Consider the following 24,445-nt stretch of genomic DNA (forward strand, 5'->3'; position numbering starts at 1 on the left):
CAGGCATTTGCAAAGTGCTTTGCAAGCCACAGAACCCGTTTTACAACTTTCATTACCTTGTCCTTAACTGAGGTAGGAACCAGTCCATTTTACAGCCGAGGAAACTGAGGCCTGGCGACTCAACGGAGGTCAAAGAGCTGGGGCTGGAGCTCAGGTCCGGGTCCGGGGCTCTTCCCTCCCTCCTCTGGTGACCGAAGTCTTTGGGGCCTGGGTTTCAGCAGGGCAGGATGAAGGAAGCAGCTCTGGGGGCGGGGGCAGCAAGGAGAACCCAGGACTCACTGGTCTGATCGGGGAGGCGTCTCAGGAGAAGGTGGGACAGTCCCAAAGATGGCCCAGCCAGGCCCCAGCTGCCACCCAGTTAGGTGTGGCAACGAGGGGGCTACACTTGCATCCAGGCTCCCAGCCACTTGTCCTCTGCCTTTCCAGCGTCCACAACCCCTCCACTCTTTAAAATGGGTTTTCATTTCTAAGTGGGGCCCAGGCCACCAGAAGCCTCCACTGGCCCTGCCGTCGCCCCCGCCCCAGCTCCACCCCACCCCTGCAAGGGCGCTGCTGCCCTCCTGCCCGGGCGTCGGCAGGGCCATCTCCTCCAGCCCCTTGACTCCAACACAACTGCCCACCCTTGGCCCAGGATGACCACAACCGAGTGCTCACTGGGTACGGGGGCAGCTAAGCCCCTCACCCATCTCACTTAAGCTTCGTTCCACCCTGTGAAGCAGCCGCTGTTAGCCCCATTTAACAGATGGGGAAAGAAAAGCCCAGGGAGGCTATGAGACCTGCCTGGGGCTGCCCAGCACATGGCACGGCCGGATGTAAATCCGTGCCTAACTCAGGGTCCGTGCTGTTTCACCCCCACGCTTCAGGGGCTCTTTGTCTCTTTGTCAGATCCCCTCCAAGACCTCCCCGTCCCCAGTTCTTCAGTCTCCCCAGTTTGTGGGCACACAGTGTTCAGAGCTGAGCTGGACAGAGTTGGGGCCTGCAGGGCATGGGCCCCCACCCTGCCTGGCCCTCTCCCCACCCAGCTCAGCCTCCGGGCAGGCCACAGGCTCCCACCTCCTGGGAGCATCGTCTCCTACCCCCAGCTCCTTAGCCCACCCAGACCCGCACGTCCTGTAGGGCAAGTTCAGAGGTGGAGAGAGGCCTGGGCCACGTGCATTTGCCAAAGCTCCGTGTGCTGGAGAAACCCCTGAGACATCATGTGGCGATAACGCTAAAGGCCATCTTTGGCTGCCAGGCTGCCCCTCGCCCCACTCCAAGGACCTCCGAGGGGTCCTGCAGCCTCGCCTCGTTGCCCTTTGAGCCAAGATGAAAGCTGGGTGGCGGAAAGCAGGGTGGGGCCACACCTGCAGAGCCCCTAAGAGGAGATGAAGAGCACAGGCTGGGATCCGCCACATGCCCCTGCCTCTTCTTACCTTCCCTGCGGGGCTAGGAGGGAGGGTGTCTGTACCAGCTCTAGAAATGCAGCTGGGAAGGCCCTGGGCCAGGAAGTAAGGGCACAAGCATGACCAGGTGAGCTGCACGGTGGTCAGGTGAGCGGCGTGGCCAGGTGCGCTGCGAACTTCCCCATCCTTCCTGAGCAGTCGCCTTGGTCTGCTGCCCTCCCTGCCCAGAGCAGATGACAATAAAGGCCCCTGGCCTGCCCTGGGAGGGCACGGAGGCTGCAGGCGGGGAGGCATGCCCTCACGGGCGGAAGCTGACTTTGGTGGAAAGGGGTGGAATCCCAGAGGCTGTCAGGTAGAGAGGCCACCTGAGGAGTGGCCCACAGCCCCTCGGGACATCAGCCACTCCTGGGCCTCACACCTAGCAGGGCAGTGCTCAAGGTGCTGCCAGGGCCACCAGGCAGCCACGAGAAGCACAATTCCAGGACTGGTGGGCTCGGAGGTGGGGTGGAGAGGGCGGGGGGCTGGGGAAGACTCCAAGTGCCTTCAGCCGGCGGGATTCCAGGAAGAGCTGGGGTGGGGGGGGGGAGAGGACACGAGGATTCTTTGATCCCAGTGGCACTGGGACCCCAAGAGTAGGACGGGAGCAAGCGCGATGTGGGGTGCCTGTGTATTCTGAACTCCAGCTTGGGGTCCAGAAAAACTAAAATGAGAACTGTCTGGAGCAGGGTCCCATGAGGGGGCTGGGGTTAGCGCTGGGTTTTGAAGCGGGGCCCGGGCGCAGGTCTGTGCTGCCCGTCAGCGGCAGGGGGCAGACAGAGCCTTCTGTGAGGGACCGCCTGCCTGGCTCACCCCCGCCATGCCCGGCATCCCAGCTTGGATTCAGAGATGCACCCAGTGGAGACACCATCTCGTCTCAGCCCCCTTCCTTCCTCACCCCTGCCCGACACCAGCCCCTGCACTGCTACAGGACCCCACGGAGCCTCCTCCCCTGGGCCCCCCTTCCCCACAGCAAGGGGTCCGCACAGCACCGTTGCTGTCTGTTCCCGAGTGTGTTTATGACAGCCAGCTTGTCATTGTAATTACTGTTTGTGATCCAGTTAAGTGTTATATTAATGGGCAAAACAGAAGTTCACCAAAGAGGAGAGATGTGGCTTCTCATGAGAACTCAGCTGAGTGCTTTGGAAAACACAGTGTGAGTAACACAGAATCAGCTGTCAAATTAGGTGTAGGGGAGACAAATGAAAATAATTGGCAGGAGACTGCCAGCACCTAGAAGACGGATCCCACTCTCACACCACTCTTGCCAATCCCTTTAGCCTCCCCCTCCTCTCTAAAGACTGTAAAGCCACAAATCCGAAAATCCAGGATGGTATTTCCTAGATGCAGAATTCACAAGAAAGACCCAGAACTCCAGGTGCTGGAGCCTCTGTCAATGGTGGGGCCTCAAGACAGATCCAAGATGGTGTGCCCGGTCCTCGGGAGCCAGGATAAAGCGTTTACAGTGTGTAGGTGCCTTTCGGACGAGTCCCTCTTTAGGCTGACCTCCTGCCCAGTCCTAGTTGCCCGGGAAGAGGCGTCCCCTGCGCAGCCCCCTGCACCTGGCGCAGAGAGTGCAGGCTGAGCCCAGGGCTGTGCCCTCCCCGCCTGGGTTTGACTCTTTTCCACCACGCCATGTTCCGTGGACACGTGCCGTATCAGCGCCAGGGCTCAGTCCATGCCACAGTAAAACGGTGCACACGCTCGTGCAGCTGCACTTACTTCCTGTGTCCTGGTTTCTGTTCCAGAAGTCAAGAGCAGCCACTAGGACAGACAAGGTCCTTGTCTATAGAGAGAAAGCAAACAGCCTGAGTAATATCGCGATCTGTGCTATGAGAAGAGTAGAACCTGAGTCATGACGATGGCGTGCTGAGAAGGGAGACTTTTTTTCTGGTGGCAGTGGTGGGAAACTGAATGACAAGAAAGAAGCAGGGCAGCGGATGTGGCTCAACAGTTGCGCACCTGCTTCCTGCATGGAAGTCCCAGGTTTGGTTCTTGGTGCCTCCTAAAAACAAAGACAAACAAGCAAAACAAACGAAAGAGGCAACTCAGGGAAGCGGATGGAGCTCAGTGTTTGAGTGCCGGCTTCCCACAAGCAAGGTCTTGGGTTCAATACCCAGCCCCCAGCACCTAAGGGAAAAAAAAGCTGCAGCAAGTGGCATGGGCTGCCCTGCTGGGAGGCCCCGGGGAGGCGAGTGGAGCTGCAGGGCTAGGAGCTCCCAGGCAGGCAGGGAGCTGGGCAGACCCCAAGAAGTTCCCTGGGCGGGAAACGGACTTGACCCAGTGGGTAGGGCGTCCGTCTACCACATGGGAGGTCCGCGGTTCAAACCCCGGGCCTCCTTGACCTGTGTGGAGCTGGCCCATGCGCAGTGCTGATGCGCACAAGGAGTGCCCTGTCACGCCGGGGTGTCCCCCGCGTAGGGGAGCCCCACACGCAAGGAATGTGCCCATAAGGAGAGCCGCCCAGCGCGAAAGAAAGTGCAACCTGCCCAGGAATGGCGCCGCCTACACTTCCTGTGCCGCTGATGACAACAGAAGCGGACAAAGAAACAAGACGCAGCAAATAGACACAGAGAACAGACAAGTGTGTGGGGGGGAATTAAATAAATAAATAAATCTTTAAAAAAAAAAACAAGTTCCCTGGGCAAGGCCTTCTTCCTAAGAGAAGCCAAAGCTGGATCTGGGGACCAGGCTGGAACCCCCGGGGATGAGGGGAGAGGCACAAACCCATGCCAAGATACCCCAGCTGTCGCCTTCCTCCCCTTTCCCACCACCAGCTGGGGGGCCTGGGCAGGGCCCAGCGGAGAGGAGCCCTGGCTTGAAACAGTTGTCAAGTCAAAGGGCCAGCACAAGCCGTGGGAACTGAGAATGCCAGGCTGCTGTGCTGGGGCTGGTGGCAGAGCCCGTCTCAGGCAGGGGTGTTGTCACAGCCGGGGCCAGAGAAGAGCCCGTGGGAACGACAGAAAACAGATCGCCAGCTCCAGCCCCCAAACACCCCCTTCTGGTTCTGGGGAGCGGGTCCCAGGGTACCTCCCCCACACACCAACTGCCGTGACAGCCCTCCTCCTCGATTCTGCCCTGCCAGGGGATGGCCTGAGAAAGTGGGTAGGAGGTCCTGGGTGACCAGTGACAGGGCACAGGCCATGGAGCCAGGGCAGAAGCCTGCAGAGCCAGAAGCTGGGGCGCCCGACTTCCTGGCCAGCTCTCTCCATTACTTGAGTTCTCTGAAGTCTGCCCGACCTCAGGGAATGACGGGGTTCATGGCACAAATTCCAACTCAAAGCACCCGGGAGATGCCGAGAGCAACGACATAAGCAGCACAAAAGCCGCCGGCCTTCAGAGCCGTGTCGGTTTGGCCTTCCTGAGCCTCAGGTTTACACATCCCTGAAGTGGGTGTACCAGGGTGAGGCTCGGCTGCTATAACAAAGAGTCCCACAGTAATAGCCCAAGGAGGATGCTGCCCCCCTCTAATGCCCCTGTGAGCACCCATGCCACGGCTCCAGGCAGACCTTCAGAGACCCAGGCTCCTTCCGCCTTGTTTCTCTCCATCCCTCAGGACATTGTCCTCCTCTCATGGTCAAAGCTGGGTCATGTTTTGTTTTTTTAAAAGAGGTACCAGAGATTGAACCTGCAATCTCATAAATGCGAGGCAGGCACTCAACCCCTGAGGTCTGACTCATAGAAAAGGGAAAGAGACTGTGGACAAGGAGTCCCACAGTTTTGTTTTGTTTTTTCCTGGGCCCCTGAGAGCCACACAGCATTTCTGCTCAGTTCGCCTTGAACTCGGTCACCCCGCCACGCCAACTTGCAAGGGAGGCTGGGAAATGGACTCTGGTCATGTGCCAAGGGACCCGATTTTGGAGGACTCCTCACAGACTCTGACTTGGTGGGTGTAGTTAAGGTGCTCTTGGGTCAGAGGCCCAAAAGACCTCAGAAACTCGTCTGGTCCAACATCCTCACTTCTCTGAAGATAAAGAAGCAGGCCCAGAGAGGAGAAACCGTGGGCAAGTGGCAAAGCTGGGTCAGAATCCTGCCTGGGGACTTCTGGGAAGATAGTGGATTAGAAAGACATGGGACTCTCTTCTCTCCCAAAATAATAGCTTGAGGACAGGCTAAATCAGCCTGGGAAAAGATCCTCTAGGGCTTAGGACACAGGCCAAGGATGGACACCTCCCAGAAGAGAGAGGGACAAAGGAGAGGCATTGCGATGGCAAAACTGCGAGTTGAAACAGCAGCTGCTTCTGCTGGCACTCTCCCCACACTGAAGACACTTCAGAACTCCCTGGCCTCTTGAAGATGGAGAAGCGTTGGTTTCCTCTAAGTTCTTGGCTATGATGCATAAAAGAATTTGTGAACATGCCAGTTTAGTTAGGCCAGTAAAAAGAATTTATTTGGGAAATGGGGGAAAGAACAGAATTTACTGAGAAATGGGAGAGAAAGACAGAAATACACACCAAGATTTGGTGTGGGCCCCACTAGGCAGAGAGAGGGCTCTGCCTCCTGCGATTACCTTTAAACTGTAAATTATTCCTTCCCCTGGATAATGGTAAGGGGGTGGGCCCCAGCTGCTATTGGTTTCCCCGCCAATGGTGGGACCAGTGGTGAGGGCTGTTTGGAATATCCAGAGCCAAGGGGAGGTCCTGGAAAGATAAACTGGGACCCCAAGGTGACCCTCAAGGTCCCAGGGAGGTCTTGCAGCCGTATCGTCTGCCCCCATGCGGTCTGTCAGGCGCGCTGTCCGCCGGCCGTGTTGTGGCTTGCCTCCTCACTTCACTGAATAACCTGCCTCACTCTGGGCCAGCCACAGACAGGGGGCTCCAGGGACCCACTGCCCCAGGAAAGAGGAGAGAGAGGGACAAAGCCTAAGGCTGCCTCAGCTTTGGACCCACACCTTGGGTCTGCCGTGCCCCAGGAGCCCTTCCAGGTAGGGCCACGCCATTGTTTGCCTTGGGAGGCAGCAAGAGATCCCTAAAGATCCAGGACTGAAGAGATCCAGTCCACCTAATCTCCCTCTCGACTGAACAGGACTGATTGTTGAGGACCGGAGGGGAGTGGAATTATTTCCTGTCTGGAAAAAGGGTGGGGGCTGCCAGAGAAGGCTGGAGAAGTGGCTCTGAGAAAATTTGAATTACAAGGCTCTTAGCCTCCAGGCAGGAAATTCTATCACATTGATCCAGTCTGTGTCGCAGCACAGACCCTGGGACTTGGCATTGAACTGAGAGGGCTGCCAAAGAGCGCCATCTACTGGCAGACCTAGGAAGTGCAGGTGAGGAAATTAAAAGAAAATAAATGAGAGGCTTTTCCCAGCCTTTATAACTTCCCTCCCTTAGGTCCTAGGAAGCAGGTTTGCAACCCATTACTGGGTCCAGAGACCAGTTTTTGAGCAACTAACAGGGACAGTCCTAACAATTCAGGTTGAACCAAGAATCTAAGGACAGCAGTAACACAGGCTCCCACCACTAAATTCCTATGAAAGAGAAAGAAATTGAGCACCTGAGTAAACTCACCATCCTAATCAGATGCCTAGATATCAGCAAAAAATTACAAGCCATAACAAGAAAATGGAAGACATTGCCCAAGAAAAGGAATATATCAAAGCCCCAGAAGAGATGCAGGATTTGAGACAACTAATTAACAATATGGATACAAATTTCCAAAATCAAATTAATGAGTTGAAAGACTATAAGGCTAAAGAGATCAACGACATTGAGATGACACTGAGTGAGCACAGAAAAGAACAGAGCTCATGGGAACAAAACATACAATAGGTGAGAAAAAACACATTAGATTTTTGTGTGATCTTAAAAAAACTTAAAAAAGAAACGCATTAGAGAGGTTTGTGGGAAGATGGCAACAGACTAACAGGCAGAGTTGAATGCGCTCACAAAAGCAATGGAAAAAGAGCCAAAGCTGTCTGAGGGACCTGCTTTGGGGGTCAGCAGACCAGGACAGTGCTACACAGCTCCCAGGATGGTGAGAGACAGAGAGACAAAGAAGCTGAAATGACAAACATGAGTTTCCAAGCCCACATGGTGGCCAGGAAGGGCCCCCCTCCCCTACCCCCAAGATATTAAGCTGGGGTAAAACACCTGGCTTACTGCAGCCAACTGAAAGGGGAACAGGCATCTTCCTGTCAGCTGTTTCAAGGGAAAAGGAAGGAGAGGTTGGAGTGCTTTTCTTCAGTGAATTTGGCCAGCAGAGCCAGCTTTGAATCTCTGATCTGGAGATTCAACACAGGAACACAGGAAAGAGAGACTGAAAACACCTCAGTGTAAAGGTGCACTGACTAGTGCCATCTGCTGGCTGGTCTGGAAATTGCATGGACAAAAACTGCCCTCTGTATCCTACCCCTGGGAGAAAATCTGCACCCCATTGGTGAGTCCCTGGCCTGATTTTGAAAACTTAAGGTGAGCACTTTTTTTAAAGATTTATTTATTCTATTTTATTTATTTATTTTTAATCCCCCCACCCATGGTCCTCTTATCTGTCTGTTCATTGTTTGCTCACCTTCTTCAGAGACCCAAACCTAGGACCTCCCACAAGTGCTTGAGCCACATCTGTTCCCTGCTGGCTGCAGCATCTGCTGGTTTGTGGCATCTGCTCATTGCAGTGGGTGCAGCATCTAGCTCATTGTGGCAGGGTGCAGTGTCTAGCTTGTTGTGCCAAATGTGGGCATCTAACTTCTTGCAGTGGGTGCAGGTGTCTAGTTCATTGTGGCAGGTGCAGCATCTAGCTCATTGTAGCAGGTGTGGGCATCTGCTCATCTTCTTTAGGAGGCACAGGAACCTGAACCCAGGACCTCCCATGTGGTAATCAGGCACCCAACTGGTTGAGCCACATTCACTTCCCAAGCTGGGCAATTTTAAAGACTGAGAATAAGTTGAATCAAATATCAAAGAAGAAGAAGAAGAAGAAAACAATAGGCAAGAGAGTGAGATTAGCCATCAGAGTAAATTAACCAAAATATCAAATGCTTGGACATTGGCAAAAAATTACAAGCCATACTAGGAAAAGAGATGGCCCAGTCTAAAGAGCAAACCAAATATCCTGAAGAGATACAAGATTTAATACAATTCATCAGTGATAATCACACTACTCTCCTAATTCACTTCAAATAATTTAAAGAAAATATGACTAACGAAATAAAGGATATTAAGAAGACATTAGGAGAGCATAAAGAACAATTTGAAAGCCTGCAAAGGAAAGTAACAGACCTTATGAAAGACACAATGATGAGATTAAGATGGATGAGATACAGAATACATTAGCAGCACATAGCAGTTTTGAATTGCTTGAGGACAGAATTAGTGATTTCAAAGACAGAATTGCTTGAGAACAGATTAGTTATTTCAAAGATAGAATATCTGAACTGGAAAAGATAGGAGAAAGAAAGAGAAGAAAATGGAAAAAATGGAACAGAGTCTCAGGGAATTGAATGACAACACAAAACACACAAGCATTCACATTTTTGGAATTCCAGAAGGAGAATAGAATGGAAAACGGGCAGAAAGAATATCTGAGGAAATAATGACTGAAAACTTCCAAACCCTTGTGAAGGACATAAATATCAATTTCTAAGAAGGACAATGCACCACAAACAAGAAATCTGAATAGACCTACCCCAAGACACCTACTATTCAGAATGACAAATATTAGAGATGAAGAGAGGATAGAAAAAACAGCAAGAGAAAAGCAAACCATTGCATACAAAGGAAAGTTGATATGATTAAGTGTCAACCTCTCATCAGAAACCATGGAGGAAAGAAGAAAGTAGTATGATATATTTAAGGTACTGAAAGAGAAAAACTGCCAGCCAGGAATTCTGTATCTGGCAAAGCTGTCCTTCAAAAATAAGGGTGTAGCCATACGGGATCTAAGCCCCCTCTCAATTAAGAGGTGGAGTGGACTTTGTCACCCCAGGGTCCACAGGATGGAGGAATAAAATATGGATTAGAGTGGACTTACTGGTATTCCACTATAGAATTATTGTGACTCTAGCAATGGAAGAAATTGTATCATTGATGTGGAGACAGTGGCCATGGGAGTTGCCGAAGGCAGAGAGAAGGAAAAAGAGGTATGATATGGGGCATTTTCAGGGTTTGGAGTTGTCCTGAATGATATTGCAGAGACAGACGCAGGATATTATATATCCTGCCATAACCCATTCAATGGACTGGGGGAGAGTGTAAATTACCATATAAACTATAATCCATGCTGTGTAACAGTGTTCCAAAATGTATTCATCAAACGCAGTGAATGTGCCACACTGATGAAAGAGGTTGTTGATGTGGAAGGAGTGGGAGGGGGTGGGGAATGGAGTATGTGGGAACCTCTTACATTTTTTACTATAACATGTATAACATGTATAACATATATAACATGTATAACATGTGATCTATGTATCTTTTTTAAAAAGACAATAAAAAAATACCAAAAAAATAAATAAATACAAATAAGGATGAGTTCAAAGTTTTCTCAGACAAACAAAAACTGGTAGAATATGTTACCAAAAGACAATATTTGCAAGAGATACTAAAGGGAGTGCTGCAGCCTGAAAGGACAAAACAAGGCAAGAGATTGAAGAAGAGTTTAGAAATGAAGATGACTAGGAAGGGTAAACTGAAGGATAAGAAGACAGACAATAGAATAATATGACAACAGAGAGCCAAAGGACAAAATGGAGGAGGTAAGTAATGTCTTTACAGTGTAATAATACTGAATGTTAATAGATTGAACTTCCCAATCAAAAGACATAGACTGATAGAATGGATAAATAAATATGAGCTGTCTGTATGTTGTCTACAAGAGACCCACCTCAGACATAAGGACACAACCAGGTTAAAAGTGAAAGGTTGGAAAAGGGTATTGCATGCAAATAGTAATCAAAAAAGAGCTGGAGTAGGGCAGATAAATGTAAAATAACAACATTGTATAGTAAACAAACAATAATTACTCAGTGCAACTGGCAAATTATTCCTGTGATCAGTAGTCTGTCATTTTTTTCATACAAAATAAACACTTGCTTTTACTTGAGGAGAACTGGAGAAGAGATGCATTTTTGGATACTTCAATTTTCTTTAACCCTTTCTTATTCATACTCTAATTAAAATAGTCTATCTGGATCAATAATGATTTAGCATGATTACTGTTGAGCAAGATTTTGAGTTTTTCTGCTTCATAAAACTATGAGTCGGCAACTTGTTATCTGCCATAATTCATTCCAATAAGTTGTGAAGAATTCCCAAGTAGAAACTTGATTATCTAGAAAGAATTATGTCCTAAATGGAAATTAAACAACTAAACCAATAATTTATTTCATTCTTAGAAAGTATTATGTCCAATAGTTAGAGCTGTAATATAAAAATTAGAATTATGTTGTAATTAGTTTCTATTATATTTGAATTATTATTTGTATTTATAAGTGTTTGTTGCTAGGTGAGAAGACAGTGGTATGATACGATTAGGATACTGAAACAGAAAAACTGTCAGGTGAGAATTCTTTATCCAGCAAAACTGTCCTTCAAATATGAAGGTGAGGGTAGCAGTTTGTTATAGTTATGAATTCCAAAAATAGATATTGGATTATGTTTGTAAACTAGTCTGTCTGAAGTTTCACATTTACTTACTTAAATTATGATTAGGGCTTTGATTGGCCATGTCAGTAAGGGCATTGAGTCCCCACCCTTTGGTGGGGTGGGAACTGACAGATAAAAGACATGGCAAAAGAAGAGAGTTGGAGTTTTTATGTTAGGTTTTGCTTTTGGAGTTTTTGAGCTGAAGCCCAGGAAGTGAACACACAGGAGAAGAACACAGAGGAATAGAAACAGCTCCTTAGACATGGCAGAAACCTTGGGGAGAGAAATAGAGCCATTTGCCTGCTAGTCTACAGCTGGCCTTGTGCACAGCAGCTGAGCCTGAAGAGAAGCACAGCCCTGGGAAGAGAGGAACCCAAGAAACATGAACTCTCAGCAGACATCGGCAGCCATCTTGCCCCAACACATGGCAATAGACTTTGACGAGGGAGGTAACTTATGCTTTATGGCCTGGTAACTGTAAGTTTCCACCCCAAGTAAGTACTCTTTATGAAAGCCAACAGATTTCTGATATTTTGCATCAGCACCCATTCAGCTGACTAACACAGTGAGTATATAATATAAACTAACACATAGAAACTAAGAGGGTTTGTAAAAAAAGAATCCAACTTTGCAGGAAATATTAAAGGAAGCCTTAGAGCCTAAAAGAAAAATACAGGAGAGAGTGGCTTGGAGGAGAGTATAGAAGAAAGAATAGCAGAAAGGATAACCAAAAGAGTAAAAAGACAGATGAAAATATGATATGACATATGAAAACCAAAGAAGAAAATGGTGGAAGTAAATAATGCATTTACAGTAATATCACTGGGTGTGAATGGATTAAACTCTCTAATCAAAAGATGTAGGCTGGGAAGTGGATGTAACTCAAACGATTGAGCTCCCACCTACCTCATGGGAGGTCCTGGGTTCGGTTTCCAGTGCCTCCTAAAGAAGACAATCAAGAAAGCGAGCTGATGTGATGGGCAGGTGTGGTGAGCTGATGCAACAAGATGACACAGCAAAAGACAAAAGGAAAACGTAATGAGAGACACAACAAAGCAGGGAGCAGAGGTGGCTCAGGCAATTAGGCACCTCCCTCACCCATTAGAGGTCCCAGGTTCAGTTCCCAGGGCATCCTGAAAAGGAGACCGCACACAACAAACAGACACAGTAAATGCAAACAATGACAGGGTGGGGAGAAATAAATATATAAAACAAATCTGAAAAGATATATATATATATTAAAATGATATAGACAGGAGAAGAACCAGCAAGATGGCAGCGGAGTAAGGAGCTCCTAGAGTCAACTCCTGCTACAGGGCAGTTAGTAAACACCCAGCACTATCTGGAGCTAGCTGAAGCACCTGTTTGGGGGCTTCAGGAGGCCAAAAGAACATCTTGCAACATCCTTGAAGGAGCGGAAGGAGGAGACTGCCCATCTGCAGAGAAGACTGGTAAGCAGAGAGCTCCACGCCATGGAAGCTGGTACCCATCCTCCACTGGAGGCACAGGCTGCCTCAGGAGCTGTTCCATGGCTAGAATTGAAAGCTCCACTTCCCAAAAACAGGGGAGGAAGAGACAGTTGGGCACCAATTTCAGCTACTGATGACTAAATTCATCAGGCTAAAGTATAATCCTGAAAATAGCTAAAGTTTGAGCCTGTCCAAGTCAGAAAGAGTCTGGTAGCTGCCATCTTAACTCCATGCCTGGCATGAGGGGAAGTGGGGTGGACTGAAAATCACAGTGTTGGTGGGGACCGGCTTCTTTCCATCCAGGTCAGACTGCAGCTCTAGCCTAGACCCAGTGCCACCTCCAGCAGGGAGGAAGCTTCAGAGACCTGCATCAGCCTCTCCAGGAAATTACTGGAGCCACAGAGGCTAGTGATTATCCTACTCTGGTGGTGAAAGCCACCCCAGGAGCTATTCTGTGGCTAGAATTGGAAGCTCCATTTCCCAAAAACAGGGGAGGAAGAAATGGTTGTCTGCCGATTTTGGCTACTGATTGGTAGACTCAGTTGGCTAAGATATAACCCTGGGAACAGCTGGACTGTGAATCACCCCAAGTTCAGAAAGAGGCCAGTGGCCACCATTTTTACTCCACCCCCAGCATGAGGGGAAGCAGGACCAAAAGTCACAGTAATGGTAGGAACTGGTTTCTTTCACCGAGATCAGCCTGCAGCCCTAGCCTAGGCTTCAGCTCCACCTCTGGCAGGGAGGAGGCTGGCAGGTCCTGCGCCAGCCTATCCAGGTAACTGCAGGTAACTTTGGCTGACACAGACTGAATAATCGGAAGTCTACCAGGGCAACGGCAGTCATTTCAGACCTGCACTGCCTAGATTGCTGCCCACACTGCAGCTCCATTTCCCCCCAGGCAGGGGAGAAAGGGACATGAAGCTTCATTAGTCTCTCTGGGCAACTACAGTCTAAGCCTGCATGACTTGGATTATTCCACCCAGCTGTGACTCTGTCCCTACCCCTCTCAAAGGAGAAAGTTGGAAGAAATTTCATTGGTCCCTGGTGCAATGAGGGCAGCTTGAGTCTCCACAGCTTACAGCACCAACTACATGCTTGGCTCTTACTGCACAACAAACAAGGAAGAAAGGGCAGGAAGCCCTCAACTAAAGAGAAAAACTGCACCCAGAATAAATACTCTAGTAAGCTAGATGCCAAGATGCCAACAAAAAATTACAATCCACACCAAGAAACAAGAAGCTATGGCCCAGTTAAAGGAACAGGATAAGCCTCCAGATGACATAAAGGAGTTGAGACAACTAATCATAGATGTTCAAACAAATCTCCTTAATAAATTCAATGAGATGGCTAAAGAGATTAAGGATATTAAGAAGACACGGGATGAGCACAAAGAAGAATTTGAAAGCATACATAGAAAAATAGCAGATCTTATGGGAATGAAAGCTACAATAAATGGAATTTTAAAAACACTGGAATCATAATAGCAGATTTGAGGATGCAGAAGAAAGGATTGGTGAGCTTGAAGAAATGGCCCCTGAAAGTGAACATACAAAAGAACAGATGAAGAAAAGAATGGAAAAAATTGAACAAGGTCTCAAGGAACTAAATGGCAGCAAGAGACTTGCAAACATATGTGTCATGGGTGTCCCAGAAGGAGAAGAGAAGGGAAAAGGGGCAGAAGGAATATTTGAAGAAATAATGGTAGAAATTTTCCAAACTCTATTGAAGGACATAAATATCCCTGTCCAAGAAGCACAACCTACTCCCATCTGAAAAAAATCCAAATAGACCAACTCTGAGACATATACTCATCAGAATGTCAAAGGCCAAAGACGAAGAGAGAATTCTGAGAACAGCAAGAGAAAAGCAATGCTTAACATCTAAGGGATACCCAATAAGATTAAGTGCTGATTTCTCACCAGAAACCATGGAGGCAAGAAGACAGTGGTCTGATATATTTAAGATACTACAAGAGAAAAACTTCCAGCTAAGAATCTTATATCCAGCAAGACTCTCTTTCTTCTTCAAAAATGAGGGTGAAATTAGAATATTTACAGATAAACAGAAACTGAGAGAATTTCTAAGCAACGGACCAGATTTTCAGGAAATACTAAAGGGTGTGCTAGAGCCTGAAAAGAAAAGACAGGAGAGAGAGGCCTGGAAGAGAGTCTAGAAATGAAGATTATATCAATAAAAGTAACTAAAAGTGCCAAAAGAGTGGTGAAAATAAAATATGACAGATAAACTCAAATAGTCAGGAATAAACTTAACCAACAATGTAAAGCACTTGTATTCAAAAAACTGCAACTCAATGTTAAAAGAAATCAAAACAGGCCTAAATAACTGGAAGAACATTCCATGCTCATGGATTGGAAGACTAAATATGATTAAGATGTTAATTCTTCTCTAACTGATATACAGATTCAATGCAATCCTGATAAAAATTCCACCAGCATTAAAGAAAAAAATTGAAAACATGAACACCAAATTTATTTGGAAGGGTAAGAGTTCCTGAATAGCCAGAAACATCATAAAAAGTAAAAGCAAACCCTCATCTCCAGACTTTAAATCATATTACCTAGCTATAGTGGAAAAAACAGCATGTACTGGCCTAAAGACAGATACAATAGACCAAAGGAACTAAATTTATGGTTCAGAAACAGACCCTCACATGTATGGATAAGTGATTCTTGACTAGCCTGTCAACCTCACACAGCTAGGGCAGAACAATCCATTCAACAAATGGTGCTGCAAGAATTGGATATCCATAGCTGAAAGAAGGAACAAGGACCCCTATCTCACACCTTATCAAAAATTAACTCAAAATGGATCGAAAACCTAAAAATAAAAGCAAGAACCATAAAACTTCCAGAAGAAATTGTAGGAAGATATCTTCAAGACCTGGTGGTAGGTGGAAGATGCTTAAATGAGATAAAAGGAGGACTGAGATGGACTACTGATGTTTAATGTATGTAGAAGTTTTAATTAAATTTACTGTAAAAGTGTGGAAATGTATAGAGTGGATAGTAACACACAGTGAGTAATAGCTGGTTTATAAATGGCGATGTGACTGAAAATGGTAGTCTAGGGATGTAAATACCAATTGACCAAATGCTAGAGAATAATCTAGGAACTGAATAGCACAGTAAACCAAGAGGTGGATGAGATGTGTAGTTGATGGAACAGATGCAAGAGTGTCCTTTGTGAACTAGAGCAAATGTATATCACTACTGCAGGGTGCTGGGAATGTGAAGAAGCATGGGAAAAATATAGTTGGAGTGACCTGTGGACTGTGGTTAGTAGCAATAATAAAATATTCTTGCATCTATGCAAAAGATGCATTGTGTTGATAATGAGGAACTATGGAAAATGTGAGCCAATGTACATTATGGACATGGTAACAATCAGATGACATTATCTTATTTGTAGCAAATGTTCCAGCACAGTGTGATGTGTTGATGGAGGGGTGTTGTTTGGGAATTCTGCACATGTGCATGATTGTTTTGTAAGTTTACATCTTCTGTCATTAAAAAAATATATGTTTAAAAAATATTAATAGGGTGGATTGGGAGAAAAACACACCAAATGTAAGATAAGGTCTATGATTAGTAGTAAAATTTTGACAATATTCTTTCATAATTTGTAACAAAAGACTCACGACAATGAAGGGTTTTGGTGAAGGGTTGATATATGGAACTCCTGTATGATGTTATGCATGTTTGTTTTGTAAGTTCAAAACTTTTACTATAGACTTAATTGTTTATGTATGTTCATATGTAAATAATATAAATATAATAATAATAGGGTTGCTTGGGGAAAAATATTTTGGTTATAGTAATACTTTGACAATGCTCTTTAATCATTAATTAAAAAGGTTTAACAACAATGCAAGTTATTGGTGGTAGGGTGAGTTATGAGAGTCCTGTATGACGTTATATATGTTTGTTTTGTAAGCTCACAACTATTATTATACACTTATTATTTATGTATGTTTATGTATGAGTGATACACTTCAATAAACTAATTAAAAAAATAAAAAAATAAGAAAAACATATAGGCTGACAAAATGGGGGGAAAAAAGAACAAAAAACATGAGTCGTCCACATTTTGCGTACAGGAGACTCACCTTAGACCCAGGGGTGCAATCTGGCTGAAAGTGAAAGGGTGGAAAAAGATACTCCATGCAAATAGTAACCAGAAAAGAGTAGGGGTAGCTATACTATAATATCAGACAAAGCAGACTTTAAATGCAAAAATGTTATATGAGATACAGAGAGCCATTATATATTGATAAAAAAGACAATATAAGACAACAGATATTACAGTGATGAAAGACAAAACGTAAAATTTTTAAAAATATTTTTCATTGTATTTTTAATAACCCAATTTTTTCACTTTATTTCAGTTTTAGTTTTTCTAAATTATGATGTATTATATTTCTTATGTTTAAACTTATCATTATTATTTTATTTTTCTATTAATTGTATTTGGTGATATTCTTGGCTTCATTTTTTTAAACAAATTTTTATTTTAATTATTTTTAATGGAATTTTTTAAACATTTATTTTTATTTATTTCTTCCCCCCCTCCCCCATTGTCTGCTCTCTTGCGTCCACTTGCTGTGTGTTCTGTGTCTGCTTGTATTCCTAGCAGCACTGAGAATCTGTGTCTCATTTTGTTGCATCATCTTGCTGCATCAGCTCTGTGTGTGTGCGGTGCCACTCTTGGGCAGGTTGTGCTTTTTTTTTCACACAGGGCAGCTCTCCTTGCGGGGTGCACTCCTTGAGTGTGGGGCTCCACTACGCAGGGGAAGCCCTACGTGGCATGGCACTCCTTGTGCGCGGCAGCACTGCATGTGGGCCAGCTCATCACACAGGCCAGGAGGCCCTGGGTACTGAACCCTGGACCTCCTATATGGTAGGCAGATGCTCTATCAGTTGAGCCACATCTGCTTCCCTCTTGGCTTCATTTTTAAAAAAGTTTTGGATCACGGAAGGGTTAGAACTACGGCAGGGGAGGATCATTGGTGTGGGGTGTCAGTGATGGATACATGGGAGGAAGTTCATCTGGGCATACATGTAAGGTATATAAATGTGTTCAAATGTTCATGGGGCATTGTGATAGTGGGTAGAGATTTGGTAAGTGTATGTCCAAGAAACTTGATTCTCTGGGTTTTCCACATGCCAGCTGGGCCCTGAGCCACAGCAGAGTTGCAACGCCTACTCTCCAGGTCATTGGAATCACCCAGGACAAATAACAAGGAGGTGAGGATGGACAACCACCACACCAAGGAACTGAGAAAGGCTACAACTGTAAGCAAGAGAGTCCCATCCATCAGCCATATGGGATTGAAACCCCCTCTCAATTAGAGGTGGAGTGGGCATCACCATGCCAAATCTTAAGGATTGTGGAATAAAATGTGGACTAGAGTGGACTTACTGGTATTCTACCATAGACTAATTGTGAATCTAGCATTTGAAGAAATTTGATCATTGATGTGGAGACAGTGGCCACTAGAGGTGCTGATGTCAGGGAGAGGGAAAAAGAGATGTAACACAGGGGCATTTTTGGGACTTGAAATTGTCCTGAATGACATTGCAATGACAGATACAGGCCATTATATATCCTTCTGAATTGAGTGAGAGAAGGTGTAAACTACAATGTAAACTATAATCAGTGCTTAGTGGCAATACTCAAAATGTGTTCATCAATTGCAATGAATGTACCACACTAATGAAAGAGGTTGTTAATGTGGGGATAAGTGGGAGGTGTGGGGAGTGGGGCATATGGGAATCCTTTTTTTTTTAATGTAACATTTTATGTCATCTAATTATCTTTTTAAAATAAATAAAAAATATAAAAAAGAGGATATTGGCTTATTGGTATTCTACTATAAAACTATTGTGTCTAGTAATGGAAGAAACTGTAATACTGATGTGGAGAAAGTGGCCACGATAGTTGCTGAGGGCAGGGAGAGGGAAGAAGAGGTGTGATATGGGGGCATTTTTGGGACTTGGAGTTCTCCTAAATGATGTTGCAGGGACAGATGCTGGTCATTATATATCCTGCCATAACCCACTGAATGTACTAGGGGAGAGCGTAAACTACAATGTAAACTATAATCCATGCGGTGCAGCAGTGCTCCAAAATATATTCACCAAATGCAATGAATGTGCCACAATGATGAAAGAGGTTGATGTGGGAGGAGTGGGGTGGGGTAGGGTATGTGGGAACTGCTTATATTTTTAAAGTAACATTTTTTGTGATCTATGTATCTTCAAAAAAATACAATTAAAAAAAATAAATGCTCATTAAAAAAAGAGAGGATATTGGGAAACGGATGTGGCTCAACCAACTGGGCTCCCATCTATCATATAGGAGGGCCAGGGTTCGATGCCCAGGGCCTCCTGGTGAGGGCAAGCTGGCCCACATGGAGTGCCGCCCCACGTAGAAGTGTCACCCGGTGTGGGAATGCCGCCCAGCACAGGAAAGCCACCCCATACAGGAGTGCCAGCCGACACTGAGAACTGGTGCAACAAGATGACTCAACAAGAGACACAGAGGAGAGAAAATAAGAAGACATAGCAGAAGAGGGAGTTGAGGTGGCACAAGAGAGTAATCACCTCTCTCCCACTCCATAAGGTCCCAGGATCGGTTCCCAGGGCTGCCTAATGAGAATACAAGCAGACACAGAAGAACACACAGCAAATGGACACAGAGAGCTGACAATGGGGGAATGGCGGGGGGGGGGGGGGGGTGCAGATAAATAAAATAAATCTTTTTTTAAAAAGAGGATATTATGAAAAACTGTATGCTAACAAACTAGACAACCTAGATGAAATGGACAAATTCCTAGAAATGCGCAAGGAACCTACACTGATGCTACAAGAAATACAAGAACTTAACAAACCAATCACTTTTAAAGAGATTTGAATCCATCATCAAAAGTCTCCCAATAAAGGAAAGTCCAGGACCAAATGGCTTCTCAGGTGAACTCTACCAAGCATTTCAAAAAGAATTAACAACAATTCTGTTTAAATTCTTCCCAAAAATTGAAGAGGAGGGAAAATTATCAACACTTTTTATGAAGCCAACACCCTAATACCAAAGCCAGACAGACACTACAAGAAAAGAAAATTACAGACCAGTTTCTCTAATGAACATAAATGTAAAAATTCTCAACAAAATACTTGCAAATCAAATCCAACAGCATATAAAAAGACTTACACATCAGGACCAAGTGGGATTTATTCCTAGTATGCAAGGCTGGTTCATCATAAGAAAATCAATCAACATAATATACCACATTAACAAATTGAAGGAAAAAAACACACGATCATCTCAGTCTACACAGAAAAAGCATTCGATAAGATACAACATCCTTTCTTGACAAAAACACTTCAGAAGATAGGAATAGAAGGAAAATCCCTCAATATAATTAAAGGCATATACAAAAAAGCCACAGCCAACATCATACTCGATGGGGAAAGGTTGAAAGCTTTCCCCTTTAAGATTGGAAACAAGACAAGGATACCCACTGTCACCACTGTTTTTCAACATTATACATGAAGTTCTAGCTAGGGCAATTAGACAAGAAAGAAAGGCAGCCAAATAGGAAAAGAGGAAGTAAAACTCTCAGTATTTGCAGATGACATGATCCTATATTTAGAAAATTATTAAATGTCTACATCAAAACCAGGACCAACAAGCAAGTATACCTGGGACGCGTAATCTGTCATTTTCTCCCATTTCTCGTCTCTCATTTTCTTGATATACTATTGGCCTAACTAAACTGGCATGTTCTTACATTCATTTATGTAACATAGCCAAGAACTAGAGGAAATCCAGCAACATTACAACTCAACAATAAAAAGACAAATGGCCCAATTAAAAAATGGGCAAAAGACTTGAAGGAACATTTGTCCAAAGAAGAAACACAAATGGGAAAAAAAAAATACACATGAAAAAATATTCAACATCACCAATAATTAGGGAAATGCAAATCAAAACTACAATGAGATATCATTTCACACCTTTCAGAGTAGCCATTATTAAAAAGACAGAGAGCTACAAGTGTTGGAGAGGATGTGGAGAGATAGGAACACTTATTCCCTGTTGGTGGGGATGCAGAATGGTACAGCCACTGTGGATGACAGTTTGGCATTTCCTAAAGAAGTTGAATATAGATTTGCCACATGACCCTGCAATACCACTACTGGGTATATACTAGAAGGACTGAGAGCAGTGGCACAAATGGACATCTGCACACTTATGTTCATAGCGGCATTATTCACAATTGCCAAAGGTTGGAAACAACTCAGGTGTCCATCAAACGATCAATGGATAGACAAACTATGGTATATTATGCAGCTGTAAGAAGAAATGAGGTTGTAAAGCATATGACAACACGGATGTACCTGGAGGTCATTATGTTGAGTGAAGCAAGCCAGACACGAAAGGACAAATACTGTATGATTGCGTTACCGTGGACTAAATATATCATGTAACATAGTGTATGATTCCACTTATATAAAATGTAAATATAAATCAATTTACAAAGATGAAATTTGATTAGTGGTGATGTAGGCCTAGGGAAGTCATGGTGAGGGGTGTGGAGTTTTTCTTTTTGGAATAATGAAATAATTCTAAAATCTTTTGTGATGATAAATGCACACATTGTGATTATACTTTACACTTTAGATAGATCTTAAGGTATGTGAATATATCTCAATAAAACTGCTTAAGAAATAATTGTGCAAGAATAGCCAGAAACTAGCAGCTAGGTACAGCAGGGGAAACAAGGAGTGATTGAGAGGTGAAGGCTTTTGTTTCTTTGCCTTTTTGTTGTTTATTATTATAATTGAAATAATGAAAATGCTCTAATGAAGAGTGAAGTGATGAATGCACAACTATGTGATTATACCAATTGCATACTTGGGATGAACTGTGTGCTTTATTACTGCGCATCAATAAAATTGACTTGTTTTTAAAAATCCTATTCTAAATTTAAAAAAAAAAAAAAAGCATCCTGCCTGGGACCCCCCACCTCATGTTCTCACTTTTGGTTTCCAACTCCCTGGCCTGGCCCCCTGGAGCTGGTCCGAGGGTGGAAACAGATGGCCCTTCTGCCCCGAGGCCTGGGTCCCCAGGAGGTCACAGCTTTGTGACTAGGTAGGTGTGGTCCAGGTTTCCAGGACAGGAGGCCCCCGCTCTATGACAAGGGGCCACACCCACGCCCCGGGGGTGGGGGGTCGCGCCCTGGGCAGCCGCTGGGGCGGGTCGCAGCAGCAGGCGGCTGAGGAGGATGGCGCGCCTGGTCTCCCGCCTCCCCTTGGGCTTCCTCCTCCTCCTCCTCGCCAGCCCCGCGGCCCGGGGGGACTACGGCGTAGTGCACGCGGTGTCGGGGACGTGGAGCAAGGACTACTGCATTCTGTTCAGCTCCGACTACATCAACCTGCCCCGAGACGTGCGCCACGCCCCGCTGCTGCCCCTGCACGACGGCACCACCGCCTCCTGGTGCCCTGGCGAGGACGCCTTCCACCAGCGCCAGCCCCGCGCCGCCCCCGCGCGGCCGCCCCGCCACACGGCGGCGGTGCTGCGCGGCAACTGCAGCTTCCACGCCGAGGGCTGGCTGGCGCAGCGCCAGGGCGCGCGCGGGCTGCTCATCGCCAGCCGGCTCGGCGACCCGCAGTGCTCGGACCCCACCGCGGCCACCCAGGACGCCCGCCGGGCCCTGCCGGACCTCGCCATCCCCGTGGCCGTGCTGCGCTACGCCGACCTGCTGGACATCCTCAGCCACGGCCGCGGCGACGCCCTCGTGCGCGTGGCCCTGTACGCGCCCCCGGAGCCGCTCGTCGACTACAACCTGCTGGTCATCTTCATCCTGGCCGTCGGCACCGTGGCCGTGGGCGGCTACTGGGCCGGCGTGACCGAGGCCGACCGGCTGCAGCGGCGCCGGGCCCGGGGAGGAGGGGGGCCCGGCGGTCGCAATCAGCGGGGACCGGGGGCGGCCGAGGCGGGGCGCGGGGAAGACGAGGACGCCGCGCCCGTGGACTTCACGCCGGCCATGACGGGCGCGGTGGTCACCATGTCCTGTTCCATCATGCTGCTGCTCTACTTCTTCTACGACTGCTTCGTCTACGTCATGATCGGGATCTTCGGCCTGGGCGCAGGCACCGGCCTCTTCAGCTGCCTGGCGCCGCTGGCGCGCCACCTGCCCCCGCGGCAGCGCCACTGGCCCCTGCCGGGCCGGCGGGTCTGCCTGCGCCCGCCGCTGCTGCTGCTGGCGAGCCTGTGCGCCGTGGTGACGGCCCTCTGGGTGGCCTACCGCAACGAGGACCGCTGGGCCTGGCTCCTGCAGGACACGCTGGGCGTGGCCTACTGCCTTTTCGTGCTGCGGCGGGTGCGGCTGCCCACGCTCAAGAACTGTACGTCCTTCCTGCTGGCGCTGCTGGCCTTCGACGTCTTCTTCGTCTTCGTCACGCCCCTCCTCACCAGGACTGGCGAGAGCATCATGGTGGAGGTGGCCTCCGGCCCCGCCGATTCCTCCAGCCACGAGCGGCTGCCCATGGTGCTCAAAGTGCCCCGGATGAGCTTCTCGGCCTTGACCCTGTGCGACCAGCCCTTCTCCATCCTGGGCTTCGGCGACATCGTGGTCCCCGGCTTCCTGGTGGCCTACTGTCACCGCTTCGACGTCCAGGTCCGCTCACGCCAGGTCTACTTCGTGGCCTGCACGGCGGCCTACGCCGTGGGCCTGGTCGTCACGTTTGTCGCCATGATCCTCATGCAGATGGGCCAGCCCGCCCTGCTCTACTTGGTGTCCTGCACCCTGCTCACCAGCCTGGCCGTGGCCGCCTGCCGCCAGGAGCTCACCCTCTTCTGGACTGGGCAGGGCAGGGCCAAGCCGCCCGCCTGGCCCGCGGCGGGGCTCCACGGTGCCCCTCCCGCGGGCTCTGAGCAGAAGCAGGAGGACGCGGCAGACTTCCAGGCAGCCAGCCGGTCCGAGGTGGCTGCAGGCCAAGGGGCAGGAGATGTAGACAGCAACCCCGGGGAAGAGGCCGCCGAGATTGTCACCATCTCCGAGGATGAAGCCACCGAGGCGGACGGCCCCAGTGATAGCTCCGAGGGCTGGAGCGACGCCAACTTGGATCCCGACGAGCTGCCCTCTGTCTCACCCAGCGTCTCGGAGGAGCTGGTGCCGCTGATGCCGATGGCCATGCTGATCCCACTGGGGCCACTGAGACCACCGCCCTCGGAGCTGGGCCACGCCCATGCCCAGGCCCAGGCCCACGGTGCCAGCCTGCCCTGGACAGCAATCCACAAGAGGAAGGGCTTGAAGGTAAAGAAGAGTATGTCCACCCAGGCTCCCCTGTGAACCACGTGCCTCCAGAAGGGCTGGCGGAGTATCGCAGAGCAAAGCCACACGTGGCAACGAGAAATCGAGGCATTAAAGAAACTCCATTTATACCCGGCAGAGCCTCTCATTAGTTAAGACTTAAAGGGAATAAGTCTGTGCGGGGCCCAGCGGGTCCTTAAGAAGAGGCCAGCATCTCCCCCAGATCATGCAGAGGGGGAAACCGAGGCTCAGAGAGAGCACTTGTGCAAGGTCACTTTGCAAAGCCAGGAGTTGCACCCAAAGCTTGCCCCAGGCAGCTTCTTCCCTGCATCCCATACTTGCCATCCGCCCCAGCCTCATTGCCCCCTTCCCCCAGCTCAGGTCCACCTCAAACGTTGCCGTTCCTGGAACATGCTATGTCCTCTCCATCTGTCTTGACACGTGCCCTTCACACCCCAGACAGAAATACTCCACCTGGCTCCTGGCTTATTAGAAAATTCTCTAGAATCCTTCTAGCCTCAGCTGTATCCTTTCTGCCAAAACTCCCTGCTCAAGGCCTCTTAGACAGGTGCACCCAGCCCAGCATCCTTTCACCCATTCCATCCACAGACACTGTTTGGGCACCTGCTGTGGGCACCCCCTGCCCGT

The 24,445-nt window shown here is 47.7% G+C and overlaps 1 protein-coding gene across 1 annotated transcript; it reads left to right on the plus strand.

Moving 5' to 3' along the window:
• Positions 1-21,766: 21,766 nt before the first annotated feature.
• On the plus strand, positions 21,767-23,928 carry SPPL2C (signal peptide peptidase like 2C). The gene has a single exon (XM_004480568.3). It carries the CDS (start codon positions 21,767-21,769, stop codon positions 23,834-23,836), a length of 2,070 nt encoding a protein of 689 aa, XP_004480625.2. The 3' UTR covers positions 23,837-23,928.
• The last annotated feature ends 517 nt before the right edge of the window (positions 23,929-24,445 follow it).

This window comes from Dasypus novemcinctus, chromosome 21 (assembly GCF_030445035.2).
Source record: "Dasypus novemcinctus isolate mDasNov1 chromosome 21, mDasNov1.1.hap2, whole genome shotgun sequence".
Lineage (NCBI taxonomy): Eukaryota > Metazoa > Chordata > Mammalia > Cingulata > Dasypodidae > Dasypus > Dasypus novemcinctus.